The sequence below is a fragment of the Sapajus apella genome, unplaced genomic scaffold (genome assembly GCF_009761245.1).
Source record: "Sapajus apella isolate SASKATOON/1434 unplaced genomic scaffold, GSC_monkey_1.0 scaffold1, whole genome shotgun sequence".
NCBI lineage: Eukaryota > Metazoa > Chordata > Mammalia > Primates > Cebidae > Sapajus > Sapajus apella.
The window spans coordinates 56,533,142-56,549,330 of record NW_022436941.1 but is presented as its reverse complement, the minus strand read 5'-3'; the positions used below and the strand labels follow the sequence as shown (position 1 = coordinate 56,549,330).

The window sequence follows — 16,189 nt, the reverse complement described above, 5'->3', positions numbered from 1 at the left end:
ACTTTTTATTATTAAGAAAGGGACACAGCATGTGGGAGAAATATATCACACATTTGGGTGCATTGCTCCAATTCCGTTAATGAGAAATACATAAAACTATAAAGTTTTAGAGTCCTGGTAGAGCCTGAACTCCTAACTCTATGTGACTTGAAACACTTTTTATCGACTGCGTGTTTCTGATTCGGCAAATTATAGAATTGGATCAAGCCATCATCAAATGGAAGGAGTATATAGAAAATTAGCCTTAGAAAGTCTTGAAGGCATGAAGAAGTTACACAAGTAGGTGGCTCAGCCACCCAGTGCACCCATTTATTGGCATTACCACCCCTGCCCCAGTCAACATTTGTGACACATTTACTAAGGAAGAAAATATTTGTGTCTGTTTTATAGGTGATTGTACCAGAAATAGACAGAAGTGGGCTGCCATGGTATTATAGTCCCATTCAAGAGTGGCCCCCAAGCAGAGAAGGGAAACAAAATTCTTTCAGTGGGCAAATGTTCAAGCCATTTCTGGTGTTCCTTTTTGCTGAAAGATAATATAAGCCGACATATGAACATACACTGCTTTATAGGTAGTGGTGGCTATGAACAGGAAAAGATACTCAGGGGCCACATAGCCCCTGAATCTTGGAAATTGGTATGGGAATAGACCTCTCAGAAGTGATTCATGGGAATCTCACCAAAGCAAACTCACTGCAAAGGAGGCTGTTAATAACCAGGTATTAACAGGTAGGATAGAATGGTCCATTCTGTTCAGATTATTTGGCTTTCCCCCCTATCTAGTGCCTGATTAATGATTTATCAACAAAGAGGCCATGGTGGTAAGAATGGAGATTATGCTGGGTTCAACAGCCTGGACTTTCTTTCACCAATCCTAGCCTGATTATTATCACTGTGAATTTAAGTCTGTCAACAGTGGAGAGAAATACTGAGTTGCTCTTAAAGAACTATTATGGAGGGGGAAGCAACTCATCCTCACTGGAATGGATAATTGGATTGTATCCAGTTTACATACTTCCTCAGATTTCCTTGGCCCTGCCCATCCTACTTGTTTGCTCATTTGGAATGCTGTGGTCTGGTCATCACTACCATTGTCTCATCTCAACTCCTGTGTGCCCTCCATCCTTCCCTGGATGAGGTCAAAGAGGAAGCTTACTTCTCCCACCATGTTCAAACTAAATTGAAGTAGCCTGCTGCTTTGGAGCATGATATTTGGCTTGCCAGTGACTGTCCAAAGTCGCTAAGTAGCACAACCTGGAAGTGTGGGGGAGTTGATGCCTCAAATGGTGAATTTTGACCAGTAAGAAAGAGATAGGGAAATAGAAAGAAGCCACGGTATAATGAGTGCATATTTGTTTGCATAATATTGGTGAGAGCATGTTGTTGATGCTATTTGTTGTTGTTTAGAAGCTCAAGTATATTTAGAAGAATATACATCTACGTTGAGTAGACAGAAGGAAGGCTTGCTTTGGCTATGGTGGGTTGGCAGTCAATATTGATTTTAATCATCTGTGTTGTCTTCCTGTATGTTGAAAACTAGAAAGACTTTTTTAAAGGTACATTTCTAAGACTTTCTTGCCATGATGCTTTGCTATATAATTTAGGCTCCGCTGAAAGAGTCAAAAGATGCAAGTATGGAGACAGTAATTTTTCTGATTCTTTGACTGTTTCTATTGGGAAGGACCATTTGGACACATTGAGGTTTTTATGCACTGCTGCAGTTTCTAGCCACTAATTTTCATGAATATTGAGAGACAGCTGCAGTTTGTGGCGGTGGTTTTCTCCCTGTGTCACAGCTGTAGCAGTGTCCCTAGCATTCGCCATATAGGAGAAACTCAAAAAATGCTGACCGAATTGAACTGGATTTCATAGAACTTGGAAAGAAGAACAAAACAAAATTTATGCCGCAGTTCATAAATGCCAGAGTGGACATCATTTGCAGCCGATAACTGTATTAATCACATTTTGAGCCTTCCTTATTGGTGTATTTTGTTGTTTGTTTTTAACTACATATCGTTGCTGAGAAAGAGAGTAAATCAGGGGCTGTGTGCTCCCTCACTGTTCAGAAGGGGCTTTCCTCCTCTCCTGCAGGGCATACAAGTCTCCTCTCTTCTGGAGAGGTCGGGGCTGAGTGCTGGCAGTTGGTGCTCCTGACAAGGCATCAAATCCGTGCTGATTCAGCACACAAACCACTCCCTGACACTGACGGGGACTACTTAGTCTTTCTATCTCTTTCTCATCCACTCTTCTGTTCATGCGGCCCCTTGTTCTCTCACTCAGTGCATCATTTTTCTAGTCCCAGAGAGCAGCAAATTCCCTCTGCAGTCATGCATCTGGATCTCTTCACCTGCTGTTAGACTGGAAGGCTGATGAAGTGAATATCTTAGCTTTCCTTCATAGGCTCTGCATGGGTGACTTGTATCTGTCTTTAAGAACTTAGGAGAGAAAGCCCTCAAGATGTGAGTGAACAAAATGATTGGTATTTGGTAGAAAAGACACAAACTATAATTCAAAATATTATCTTACCACAATGTGAATTGCTGTATTGTTTGTGAGTTGGCAAAAAATAATTTGAGAACTGTTAAAATATGTAACTTCACTTAACTAGATCCATTAGGAAATATTTCAGTCAAAGCTGGTCTGAAATATTGGTCTGTTTTAAAATTTGTGGCCCTTCACAGGTTCCACTAAAACAGGTTACACTCATCTCTACTTAACAACCGTTTATTTAGAGTGCTAGGGACAAGTTGCACTCTTGGAAATTTATCTTATGGCTCCAATTTCTTTACGCATTTACCAAGACTAACTCATATTAAATCACCCAATAAAACCTGAACAAGCATCAACAACATTTTCTCCTTACACAATTTGCTTTCTATTGAAGCCTACATGAAGAGGAGAAGCTCAATTATCTTAAGATAAAAATGTTAGATTAGGTGAAACTCTGCATATTTGCTAGCCATCTGGTTCAGTCACAAACTCCCCAGGAATCCTGAACATATTTGCAACTGAAAAGAATCTGAACTTGAATGACTTTTAAATTGGGACATAAAATGTGGTGACTCAAACTAGGCACAGATACTTTATAAAGGGCCAATGAATAGATTTATTTTGAGTCTTATGCGCTTTGGTGTTCTTTTCTTCAAATATAACTAAAAGGATCCAAATATTTGTTAATAATTGAATAAAAACTCTTTTTCCCACCTGTAAAATGTATTTTAAATTCATCCAAAGAGTCTTCTGCTCCAAGTTTAGCCAGAAAGAAGCAAAAACAAAAACAAAATCAAAAACAAAAATTGGATTGTATATAATCCTCATTTGCCAGTTTGCAGGGAAATAGTAGTTAAGTTCCTTATGCAAAGAAAACTTTTATAAAGGAAACTCAAGGTGTTTTATGATTAGTCTGGAGATGACAAAATAACAAACCTAATTTTTGTTTGTGGAATTATTTTCACAATCACATAAGAATCACCTCTTCAGCTATCAAGCTGCAGCCTGATGGAAAGTCTACAGTGAGTAGTGTAAATGGGAGCACACGCTGCTGGAACTCTGAAGGAAGCAGAGAACTGTGTACAGTATTTGAACTCAAGAAACTTGTGGTGTTTCTGTCAAAGGTGTTTGAACCAGAACAACTCCATCTTGAATGAAATAAGGCTGAGACCTACTAGGCTGCATTCCCAGATGTTTAGGCATTCTTAGTCACAAAACGAGATAGGAGCTCAGCACAAGATACAGGTATCCTTGCTGATAAGACAGGTTGCAGTGAAGAAGCTGGTCAAAACTTACCAGAACCAAGACGGCAACCAGACTGATCTCTGGTCGTCCTCAGGGCCACAATTTCACCAGTGCCATGACAGTTTACAAATGCCATGGCGACATCAGGAAGTTACTCCATATGGTCTAAAAAGGGGAGGCATGAATAATCCACCCTTTGTTTAGCATGTAATGAAGAAATAACCATAAAAATGGGCAACCAGTAGCCTCCGGTCTGCTCTGCTATGCCTGTGGAGTAGCCATTCTTTTATTCCTTTACTTGCTTTCACTTTACTCTACGGATTCATCTCAAATTCTTTCTTTCAAGACAGCCAAGAACCCTCTTTTGGGGTCTGGATCGGGATCCCTTTCCAGTGATATTTCTATGTCACAGATGTCATGTATCAAAATGCAAGTCACCAACTCCTATGTCAGAATATAGTTGATCTTCAGTTAATAGTAGTATGTCTGGCAATCACCAATTTTAGATCTTATTAAAATCACTAGTAATAACCTTCCCCTCACCTCATTAATTACCCAAACTGCATTTACCTTCACTAAGGAACTGCAGACTATACCAACACAGGCCTCATGCTGTGTTCCAGGATTATCATTTAAAGAGAATTCAAACTTTTCAAGCATGTAATTGACAGTGAACAATTTTAAAATATTGATTCTAATTTTGAATCCTAGAGGGAGGGTCTTAGATCAATGAAGAAAAGCTTCACTTGCTGCAAGAGGATTTGCTAAGCTAGGAAGAAAGTATTTTCAGTTCAAATGTTACTGGTCTTATATATTAAAAAAGTTTATCCAATGCAGAAAATTTCCAAAGGAGTAAGTGTAACTTGAAATTTACATTATGTTTTGTTTTGCAACTCAATAAATGTTTGTAAATTTACCGTGGCTCAAATTTTGACTGTTGGGCAGGAACTATTTAAGTTGATCACCTTATTGAGGAAGGGATGCCTTGCTCTGTGCAGAGCACGGTATATGGTAGACTTAATGATACTTATTATAAGCTTCCAGGCTTGGGCAAAATTGCAATCTGATAGACTGTGTACAAAATTGCATCTGATCTGCTGTGATTGCAAAGGAAATCACAAATAATGAAAGTGATAATGATGAAGAAGATGATGATAATAATGATTGATGATTGCTGATGAAAATAACATTATCAAACACTATGTGCCAAGCACTCTTAGAAGCATTTACACACACTAATGAGTTTAATCAGCAAATAATCTTAACCAATGAGGTAAATGCTGAGATGAGCTAGTTTCTGTCTGAATCTCTGGTACTGGTAATAGCATTGCTAATAAATAAGAGATTAGGGTTAGCTAAAATATCTAGGCACTTCCTGGAGAAGCTCAACCTTGATGGAGCCCATAGTGGGTGGCTGGTTTAGCAAGGAGCATGCCCATCTGGCTCTGGTGACATTAAAGCTGGAGATTAATTGTGGCCACCTCACAGCAGATGTAATAAAGTTCCACTGGGGTGTATCATAGCTTCTTTAGTTCCCTTCTATCTAATCATTCACTTTATAATAAAAAACTCAGGCAGTTCTCTAGAAAAGTACTATTTCCTTGGGGATGTAGGGAAACGTGTGTTGCATGTTTTGAGTTGTCACAATGATTGGAATTTGGTTATCACTGGCAATGAGCAACTAGAGGAGTGGGGGATGTTAAAGTGTCCTGGAAGCTAAGATAGTCTCATATGGTAAATAATCATTTTATCCAAAATGTTCATGGCTCTCCTTTGAGAAACAGTGATGATGATTCAGGATCTAGGTTGACTTTTACAGTGGCAGAACTGGAATAGGAAATGATATAGTAAGGAAAAAATTATAGAGTCAAGTCTGGAATATTTCCCCCAATTTTCAAAAAAATTGTTAGGCTGCAATGAGAATATACTAGTATTGCAGTACATTTATTTGTTAAATAATTGTTGTAGAATACATCTTTACTTTGGAAGTTTTAGAAGTAGGAGGGAAATGTATTTGATGAATATATTGAATGAATTTCCTTCCAGGAATATTATTATTATTTTGATACAGAGTCTTACTCTGTCACCCAGGCTGGAGTGCAGTGGCACAATCTTGGCTTACTGCAACCTCCACCTCCTGGGTTCAAGTGTTTCTCATTCCTCAGCCTCCTGAGTAGCTAGGATTATAGGCACGCACCACCAGGCCCCGCTGAAATTTTGTATATTTAGTGGAGATGGTGTTTCGTCATGTTGCCCAGACTGCTCTTGAACGCCTGAGCTTGGGTAACCTGCCCGCTGCGGCCTCCCAATGAGCTAGAATTATAGGTATGAGCTACCACACCTGGCCTTCAGGCACATTAATTGATTGTGCATAGTACCGATCATACAGACAACACATATTTTAAAATTGCTATTTTGATTACTTGCATTAGAACAGAGTCTTTCAGAGCCTCAAATCTATAGTGTATACTTATAAATTCTGGAGTTCTTTAAGGCTTCTGTATGTAAAACACCATTAAATATTTACCTCTCTTTAAATATTGAAAGAAATAAGCCTAAATTATATTTCCAGTGTTCTATTTATCTTTGCATTATTCCAAACAAAATTGGATGGAATTTATTTATATTACATGTCAAAACTGTCTTGTGAAGTGATGCTTTAGCTGATATTACAGAAAATGATAAGCCCAAGTGTGACTCTTTGGTATGCTAAGTACTTTGAACTAAAGGAGATTAGAAGGCCGCAGAAGCAGCCTCAGAAGCAAAGTCTCTCTCTGACCTCCTGCCCTCCTGTCTCCCGCCCCTCTTTCTCACTTGGAGTGACTCATAGAAACTGGAATTTGTCTTCCTCTTCCCTAAAGCAAACCATAAAACCTCAAAAGGTCACTCTTTGCCTTCTCCCTCAACATTCTCATTCCAGCAGGGTCTTGCCCCATACCCAGGAGGAAGGAAAGCTTCACAGCCAGAAAAATCTGCACAGACAGGCCTTGTGGGTTTCCAGCCTTGATCCATTACCATTAGATTATACCCTCTGTCCAATCACATTTCTATATGGCTATCCTTTCTTTATCAAACCTAAGCATATAATAAGTTTACCCTGGGTCTTTGGATCTTCATTTCTGAAAGCTCCCATGTCACATAAAACTTTAATTAAATAAATGTGTTATGCTATTCCCTTGTTAACTTGTCTTTTGTTATAAGAGTGTCAGCCGTGATCCTTTACGATGGGCAAGGAAAGCTATTACACCTTTCTGCTCTTTCATTAATACGATGTAGGCATTTCTGTAAACGAGCTGTCGTAGAGACAGCTTTTCTCAGCGGACTTTCTACAGCATTAGGCTGCAGTCTTTAGGCACTTTAGGCTGCTTACCTGCCCAAGAGTTTTCAAGTTTCCAAAGCACATCCTGAACAGTGCTCTCCCTACCAAAACATCAAAACCCTAATGTCTGAAATTTCTTCTCTGACCCTTAGAATGAAGTCAGCTCTCAATGAATTTGTCATGTTTCATCAGATTTCTGTATCATTTTGGCGACAACTAACTGTTGTTATATTATTAGTGCACCTTCCTAATTAATATTTATCCTTTTAAATTTGGTAAGAGACTTGCTTATTATCCTTTTCTTTAGAATTATTCTTCCCAGTGGAGAAGATACAAAATAAAACTTTATTTCTTATGCACAGGAGTATGCTTGTCGGAAGCCTCTGTGTCTTTAGCTACATGACTTTTCTTTGCGTACTCTAAAACTAGGGTAGGAGGGGCAGGCTCTAGTCCCCTGGTACCAATGCTGGGCGTTAACCTGTGCCTCTGTGTTCTCTGGGAGAGCCACAGAATTAAAAAATCCAGAGCATGGCTGAAGGAGTTAGGCTATCCCTCCTTAGTGGGATCATCCAACATTTAAGAAAGTTTATTATCAAATTTTCTGTTCATTTCTCTCACCTGCATCAGTGTGAGTTCTAGCAGACTCCGATAGCTATACCATACCCACAGGTCAGTTTAATTAAACACTCGCTATATTAATTAATCAATCCTGGAAAATATAAAATGTATAAAACTATCTCTTTAAGAAAACTGTAAGTGATATTTCTAAAACTCTGGGTATGATGATCTAATTTTGATTAAAAACTATGATTTATTCAAATATATAATGGCAAATATATTGTAAAACAAAATTTGTGTCTTGTTCCTCCCTGGATATTTAGATTATGAATTATAAGTAATTTTCATTTTCTTTTTGTGCTTATCTGAATTTTTCAATTTTTAAAATAAACATGTATTCAGTTATAAGAAAATACTAATTTTCTTTTTTTAAATTTAAAAATTTTATTATTTATTTACTATTATTATATTTTTCAATGGATGAGAGATCTCTACGTTGCCCAGGCTGGCCTTGAAAGCATAGCCTCGCCTTCTCAAGCACCAGGACAATTGACCTGAGCCACTGAGGCTCAAGAAATACTAATTTTCAAGCTGCATTGATAGCACTATGCTAGCCCTTGAAGTGAGGTTGAAGGATTATTAAAATAACATTATATAGTCTATGCTTTTAGAAACTTATAATTTGGTTTATTTACCAAAGATACATGCAAACAAAAATTTAAATGATTATATATTAAAAGTTTAAATAGTAAAAAAAAAAACCAAACATGTTTTGAGGTAGCATGTAATAAATGACAATAAGTTTTATATCTTTAAATAATCTTATTTAATTATTACAAAATGAACCTTATGGTTTATTTTGATCCTCTTTGGTAGGGTGAGAAAACTGAGAACTTACTTGTAAATCTATATATAGATTACAACATAATAATAGCTAATATTTAGCTAATATTTGCGGAGTGCCTATGATGTGCCAGGGACCATTCCATGGTATTCCATGAGGTTAAGTATGGTGCATTGGTTAAGAGGGCAATTCCCTGAAGCTTCTGCTTGACTTAAGTCTTCACTTTGCTCTTAAAGGAAGTCATGTGAGCTTGGGCAAGTCATTTATCCTGACTGAGCCTTCATTTCTTCATTTTGAAAACTAAAGCAATAATATCTGTCTTCCAGGGTGTTAAGTGGAGTAAATAAATTATTTACATAAAATACTTAGCACATATGTGATATTGTGTTAGCTATTACCACCATATATTAACTCATTCAAATTTTATAACAGCATCAGGCAAGCATTAATGATATCATTAATATTAATATTTCTACTTTTAGCCGGGCGCGGTGGCTCAAGCCTGTAATCCCAGCACTTTGGGAGGCCGAGGCGGGTGGATCACGAGGTCAAGAGATCGAGACCATCCTGGTCAACATGGTGAAACCCCGTCTCTACTAAAAATACAAAACATTATCTGGGCATGGTGGCGCGTGCCTGTAATCCCAGCTACTCAGGAGGCTGAGTCAGGAGAATTGCCTGAACCCAGGAGGCAGATGTTGCGGTGAGCTGAGATGGTGCCATTGCACTCCCGGCGTAGCAAGAAGGGCGAAACTCCGTCTCAAAAAAAAAAAAAAATTCTACTTTTAGATGGAGAAATCAAGGCCAAGAAATGTGAAATGATTGACTCAGAGACGGTAGGTGGCCTGGCTAGATTTGAACTATGATACTCTAGTGTCTATGCTTGGAACCACTCTATTAAACTGTGTCATTATAAACAGTTTAATATCTTTAATATTATGAATAAGTTTCTGATAAGTAATAAGTAATGTGTGTCTTCATGCTGCCATAAAATAAATATGCTTTTGGAAAACAATAGTGATTATCTATGTGACATATACTATTGGAGTTTTAAGAAATAAACAGTTGTCTCTGGTATTTGGTAAACTGATTTGATCAAATAATATACCCTTACTGAGGACAAGGGCAGAATCCTCTTTCCTCCCTCCTCCTTCTATCCTCTCTCTCTCTCTCTGTCTTCCTCTTTATTCCACACTCTCACTCAATCCTCTACCTAGCTAGCATTGCGTTGCTTTCGTTTGTTGTTCGAGGGCCTGTGTTGGTAATGCAAAGCTCACAGTGAATCCAAATCTTTTTCTCTGAGATATAATTGAAATCTCAGAGGTCATTGACTTCAATGTGGAGTTCAAATTCTTATCCCCAAATATTTTACGTGATTACTCTCATACCCCTTATATTTCAGTACTTTAGATGGGAAAGGGTTTGATATAAATGGTTTAAAATAGGTTTTATTAAAGGAGTAACAATAATAGGGCACATAATTTATTAGATATATATTTGTTAATGTAATGGGAACTGTCACTAGAAAAGAGAGCAAATTAAAGCAATTAAATACTTATGCTGGAAGAATATTCTAAGTTCAATAAAATTTAAACCAATTATAGAGCTTTTAAATTATTTTAAATATTGAGTTATAAATATCAACCTAAATATATATCTGTGGAATGGCTTTGTTTCTTGCCCCTAAAATAGTTTAATCACCGCTGGCTGTACTTTAGAATCAATGGGGCATGGGGGTTAAAAATCCTCAAGTCCATGTTAGACCCTTGACCACAATCTTTTTTTTTTTTTTTTCACTGTTCAAAGTTTATTGGAGGTTTTAGTTGGTGTAACACTTGGATAGTTGGTTGCATTGTTTATATGTAGATCTTTTTACATTGTATGGTAATGTACACTACTGATATCTATATCTATATCTATATCTATATCTATATCTATCTATCTATCTATCTATTTATCTATCTATCTATCTGGTTCACAGAATAAGATCCTTTGGAACAAGACATGCGATACTGGATCTATAGGACCATAATCTTTTCTCTGCAGCTTCCCAAGTAATTTCAATATGCTGAGTACAATTGCTTTAACAGATTACTGAATGTTCATTTACACTGAACTGAAAGTTTGACTTTTCAAAAGCATTCTATTAGAATAGCAGAATTTGCTTCTCAGCCACTTGAAGTTTGGCTCTCTTCACAGGAGCAGGCATCTTCCCACTGAGAAAGGATGTTCAATTTGGCAGAACTCTGAGCACAGGAAGAACCACAAAGGACATTATTTATCTTTTCCTAGGGTTTGAAGCAATCATCACACATGAATATGTTTATTAGAATAATAAATGGTTTCGTTTTTAGATTCACATGCAAGAATCTTAGCATTTTTAAAGACAGACCTTTCATTGTCTCTAAAATCTCAAAATCACTTGTTTTTTATCTTTCTCTGCTCTCTACATATATATGATTTTTGGCAGGCAGAATTTTCATTGATTAAAATAGAAGAGAAAAGCATTTTTAAAAACTGTTTTAAAAATCCCTGATATTTTCAACAGATGAAAAGCTGGCAACTGGGCCCCTTGCTTTGAAAAAAAAATAAAGGGATACAATATTCTTAGAAGTCTATTTCTATCCAAGAATCTTACATTTGTTGTTAAAGCCAATAGCTTCGTTGTCAGGTAATAGAAAATCAGAGCCTTCTCTCCACCTTGGGGGTACTTTTCTGAATAAATGGAGCTCAGGTTGCTGTCAGACACCAACTAAATTAAAGAACCATCTTTTAATAGCTGAGGCATGAAGCTGTTATCTCCCTGAATATACCACCTACTGAGAGGCAAAGACTACAGAACCATCTTAAGACATGCCTCCAAATAATCCTAAATGGAGGGCCCAAGAAATAGAGATAGAAAAGGAAATATCTTCTTCTTACACTTCTGGTGTCAGTTTCTTCTTAGTTCATTTTCTCCCTCATATTCCCCCAATAATCTCATTTTTATTACTTCTTTTATGTATCTACCATCATAGACAGGGTCCACTCTGCTCACGATAGATAGTCTTGTTCAAGTGTAATCTTATTATAATATTAAGCTTTGTCACTATGTAGGAAAGTAAGAACATCACATCTTAACAGTTTACTTGTTTTATTTAAACATTATGAAATTCTGTTAGGTCCTTCGATATTAGTATCAAGCAGGTTTTTTATATGACCAGGCTATAATATACAAAAATTGCTGGCAAAGTGAGGTTATCGTCCATCTGTGTAAGAACTAAAACACTAAAAGTGAATGATTTAATTTCATATTATCCTTGGACTTTTTTCTTCTCCAAGGCAATTAACGTATTGCAATTAAGTACGGGAAAAATTTTAAGGTACATCTTTGTTTTAATGTCAATGACAAACTCATTTAGGTGTGTTTCCATTCAAGTCATTGGACCAGCAATCGACCCTTGCACCCAAGAATTCATTTCTGTATATCGGAAAATTCAGAAACTATTTTTTATGTTGAAAATCTAGAGTAGGGATGGAAATATTGCAAAATGTATTCTTTGTTATTGGGAGTGTAAAGTGCTAAAGAGAAGAACTTAAATATGTAAAGAAAAACTTTTCTTTTAATTCAGCACCCATGATTAAGTTATAAAGCATTACAAATATGTTGATCTAATGAACAACACCATAGATTTCTGGGATTGCTAAACTGGCTGGAAAAATAAATTATGCTTTGAGTCACATACAAAGAGAAAAAAGCCAATATATTTTGGGATAATGCCATAGTTGATTTAGCAACACCATATATATGATCTTTTTTTCCGACTGCAAAAGTACTAGGAAATGAAAATCGTATGTATTTACAATTTGAAGTCAAATGTATCAGAACAAGAACGAATTAAATGCCTTTTTTGGAAATAATATATTTACAGGGTTCGACACAAAGAAAAATAGCTAAGATTCTACAACTCAGAAGAATCAAAAGATAATGCAGTAACACAAAATTGACTTTTAATGTACCAGTTCATTGTATCTTACAGGAAACAAAAACATTTTTTTTGGTAATACAGATTGATTCTTCTCCTCAAATTTATACTCAGTATCTATTAAATGTCTTTAAATATTGGTCTCCTTTTAATCAGGTGGCTTAATGACTTTTGTATTTTTCATCTCTTTCATTGTACACCCGTTGCTGCTCTGGCAGTAGTGAGCTATGATACAGTTAACTTCTTAACCAAAGGATGTCAGTTATCCATTGATTTTCTTAATGCATTCTATTGCTAAAAACTGATAAGTGAGTCCCTTTTAATCCTCTTCTCCTTAGTGGTCAGCTACTCCATGAGACCACCATATTCTTTGGAGTACTAAAATCAAGAAACCCAGAATGGCTGCCAGCAACCAAATTGGAATCTCCTTTAAGTCTACTTCTAATTGCCAAAATAATAAGTGACTATATTATTGCATAAAATAACATTTTAACAGGTACCGGCCCCCTTTCTATGAGAGAAAGTTTAAATTTACAAATGCCATATTTGGCTAAAAATTACTGTGATACAATATGGCAGCAGTCATTTAAAGATGGCTTCCAGTGTTAATGTGACCAACTTATTTTCATTCTTATATTGTCTTTTTATTTGAATTGCTTTTTGTTTTGGTTTGGGGTTTCCAATGTAGATGTCTCAGTGAAATGTGCAGATATACTTTGTTCCTTATACGGTCACCAGTGTTAATTATGGACAAAATCATTAAAACAAGGGTTCCTAGCCCAGCCTCCCACTGAATCTCTTTGACACTCTTGGAATCCATGTCTGAGGAGCAATTTCTGAGTAAGCCAGTGTTGCACCAACTTTTTGTTAGGAATTGTATTAGAATAATCTTTCTTTTTCAGGTATGCTCAGTGAGACACCTTGAGGAATCAAGTCGGAAATAGACATTTGGTGGAAAAACAGCAAAATGAGAACATTAAAAAGACTCATTCAAGTAGGAGTCTAAAGGGCATGGAAATTCTGATCCTCTGAGCAAAATCAGAAGATAAAAATTCTGCTCAGCAGTATTCATTGTGTTAAGATTTTTTGTTTTTTACACGAATGGAAAAATGATGTGTAAATTAATATAGATTTTAATCAGCTAACAGTCACTGCAGAGATTTTGATCAGCACCAATTGCTATACTAGTAAGTATTTAAAAGTTAAGAAACGCTACTACATTTAACATTATAAAGGTAGAGTTCTGGATATAACTGAAAATTAGATGCTTGCTTCAATAGAAATTTGTTCCCGCTTGCATTTCCAACAAAATTATTGGAACATACATAATGACAGTTCAAGTATGGACTTCTTCCAATGAGCTAGCCCCCACATTTGAGGTGTTAAGAGTTGTTATTTAGGAGATAGTCCCCTCTTTAAATAATGTATAACCTCATCCTATACTGTTTAGGTATCTTCTTTAATTTAGAAGTGCAAGTTCTATTTATACCACCAGTGTTTGAGTTTAAACCTTATGAACTCTTTGGATTTATGGTTTTGTACAATTTGCATATCCAACCTAACTTAAAAATGTGCATGCATAACATTGTCATCTTTTAATACTAAAGCATCTGAAAATTTTCAAATATGTTTTTGATGAAAGAAAGGATCTACTTTTATTTACAATATTTTGTCTGAATAATATATGATTATAGTTATGGTTTCATGGACTTCCAATTGTTCTATACCTTCCACACACATAACTCTATATTTATAGAGTAAATTTATTAGAATTATTACAGAGCTTTAAATGCAACCACAATCCATTCAGGAAACAGATTTATTTACTCATGTTCATGGGAGGAAAATCTACATAAAAACATTCATGAAAGCATACCAACTATGTCATACTTGGATTGTTATAGTAAATCCCATTTATTAGAACTCATTGTGAAATAATGGGAAACCACGAAATGTAATTTGAATACAAATATTGGTCCCTGTGGGGTCTCAGCAGTCATAAAAATATAGGAAAACAGAGCTTTATTTAGGATTGAAGCTGCTAATGTGGATAGTTGTGTTTTGAAGCTGGACTTAACCTTTTATTTAAAGCCCTGAAGATTTTAGTGTAAACTCTTTGATGACAGCTTCAGCATTTAATTGAAGCCTAATGATGACCAGCAAGGAAAGTGACATCATTAACCACATTTTCTATTTGGGATAAGGTTTAGAACTGCATTGTTGATTTTTTTCCCCAAAACATAGGCACTAGTTGGGTTTTCTAGTGTATGTACAAATAAGAATAATAAGAATTTTGAAAGTTGGGTCTTTGTTTCTGAATCAGGCATTTGTTTTATGATGTAATTGTTTTTCATATAATGTAAATAAGAAATATTAAATAAATTTAAAGTTATTTTTATAGGACAATAACATTTCATAGGCTAACAGAAAGTCAAGCTGCTAAATTTTACAATTTTTCTGTCCAGCAGTTTATCTATATAACTGCCCTGAGTAGATGCTAAATGCTGCTTAGCAAATGGCCCTTAGAATTCAAATACAACTCAGTAAAGCTACTCAAAAGATAAAACAATTCTTCTCAGACATGTGTAATTCAATTATAGGATGGTAGAAGTCTTTCACTGGTTAAATATTATCTGCTTATTTATGTCTCATATGTCATATAAATGGGATTATTAAGGAATTTTAACTATGCTTGTTACTATGCATTGGACTCCATATGAATGTTTTCTGTTTTTTGGTCAAAAAGGCAGGATTTTAAAGAGTAAAAGACTCTGTCTATTGGAGACTTGAAATATTAACTTTTAGAAAGGTATAGATTGTCCCCTTGTGAAACGGAGTTTTGTATAAACTCAGTTTATGTAAAGAAGGCTGTATTTCAAATTTGTTGCTCTAATTTGTTTATTGTAGTGCATTTCAAAATTGTACAAATGTGTAAAGTTTGTGCTTGTGGAAGCTGCTGCTCTGAGTAGCTTTACTTTCCTTAATTTAATCCTAGCAATTCTCAAGCTATTGCATGCCCCGTTCATGAAAAGATACTTTGTTGGGATGATACAGCTTAAACAGTTTGGCTCTAAAGTCTCCTTACGTAGAGCTTCCCTTAAATTTATATTAATTTATGATATATATTTAATGATAGCTTTACAAAAAACAAATCAATGAATTGGTCTTTATGAAAATGACTCTTTACAGTAAGTAAAAAAGGGTTATCACAGTTTTGGTAACTTTCATGAGTTCATATTGGAAAAAAAAACCACCTTTCACATGTTCTTAATGACTTTAAAACTGACGCGCTCTAGCGGCACATTCAGTTGTATGCTCTGAAGCAGTAGACACCATACAGCTTATGCTTTTTATCTGGGAAACCCACGAAGCGCACTGCAGCCTCAGTAGGACTGCAGCGCCTTCGTGGCCTAGAGATAGGGTAGCGGACGCTGCCATCAGCCAACCAGCCCGCATCACAGCGGTCATATCCAAGGAGTTTCCAGGCAGCAAATATCTGGCCCACTTTTGCAATCTGAGCACCATCATTGAGACAAGCTTGCACCGCTTCATCATAGGTCAGCTTGGTGGGGTGGATCAGATAGTAAAAACGGCCTGTAGAGAGAAGGAGACGGAGTCAGTGGGCTGGTCTGCAACTGAACCACGCAGAAAGAGCCAAAAACGGAAGTGGTTTCTCAATGAAGGGGGAGCTAGAGCAATGTTTGGAAAGTTTTTGTAACGTAGAAATGTCAGTTAAAGGTAGTATCCCTAGGTCACTTCCATTAAGTT

At 36.2% G+C, this 16,189-nt stretch overlaps 1 protein-coding gene across 4 annotated transcripts in view; it reads right to left on the bottom strand.

Annotated features, from left to right (window-relative positions):
- Positions 1-12,180: 12,180 nt before the first annotated feature.
- HAPLN1 (hyaluronan and proteoglycan link protein 1) overlaps positions 12,181-16,189 on the bottom strand; it is an 84,565-nt gene continuing 80,556 nt past the window's right edge. For all 4 annotated transcript variants that reach the window (XM_032276682.1, XM_032276686.1, XM_032276685.1 and 1 more), the window contains exon 5: positions 12,181-16,015. In XM_032276682.1, the coding sequence (XP_032132573.1) occupies positions 15,726-16,015 (290 nt within the window). In that variant the 3' untranslated portion in view covers positions 12,181-15,725. The remainder of the gene's footprint in view (positions 16,016-16,189) is intronic.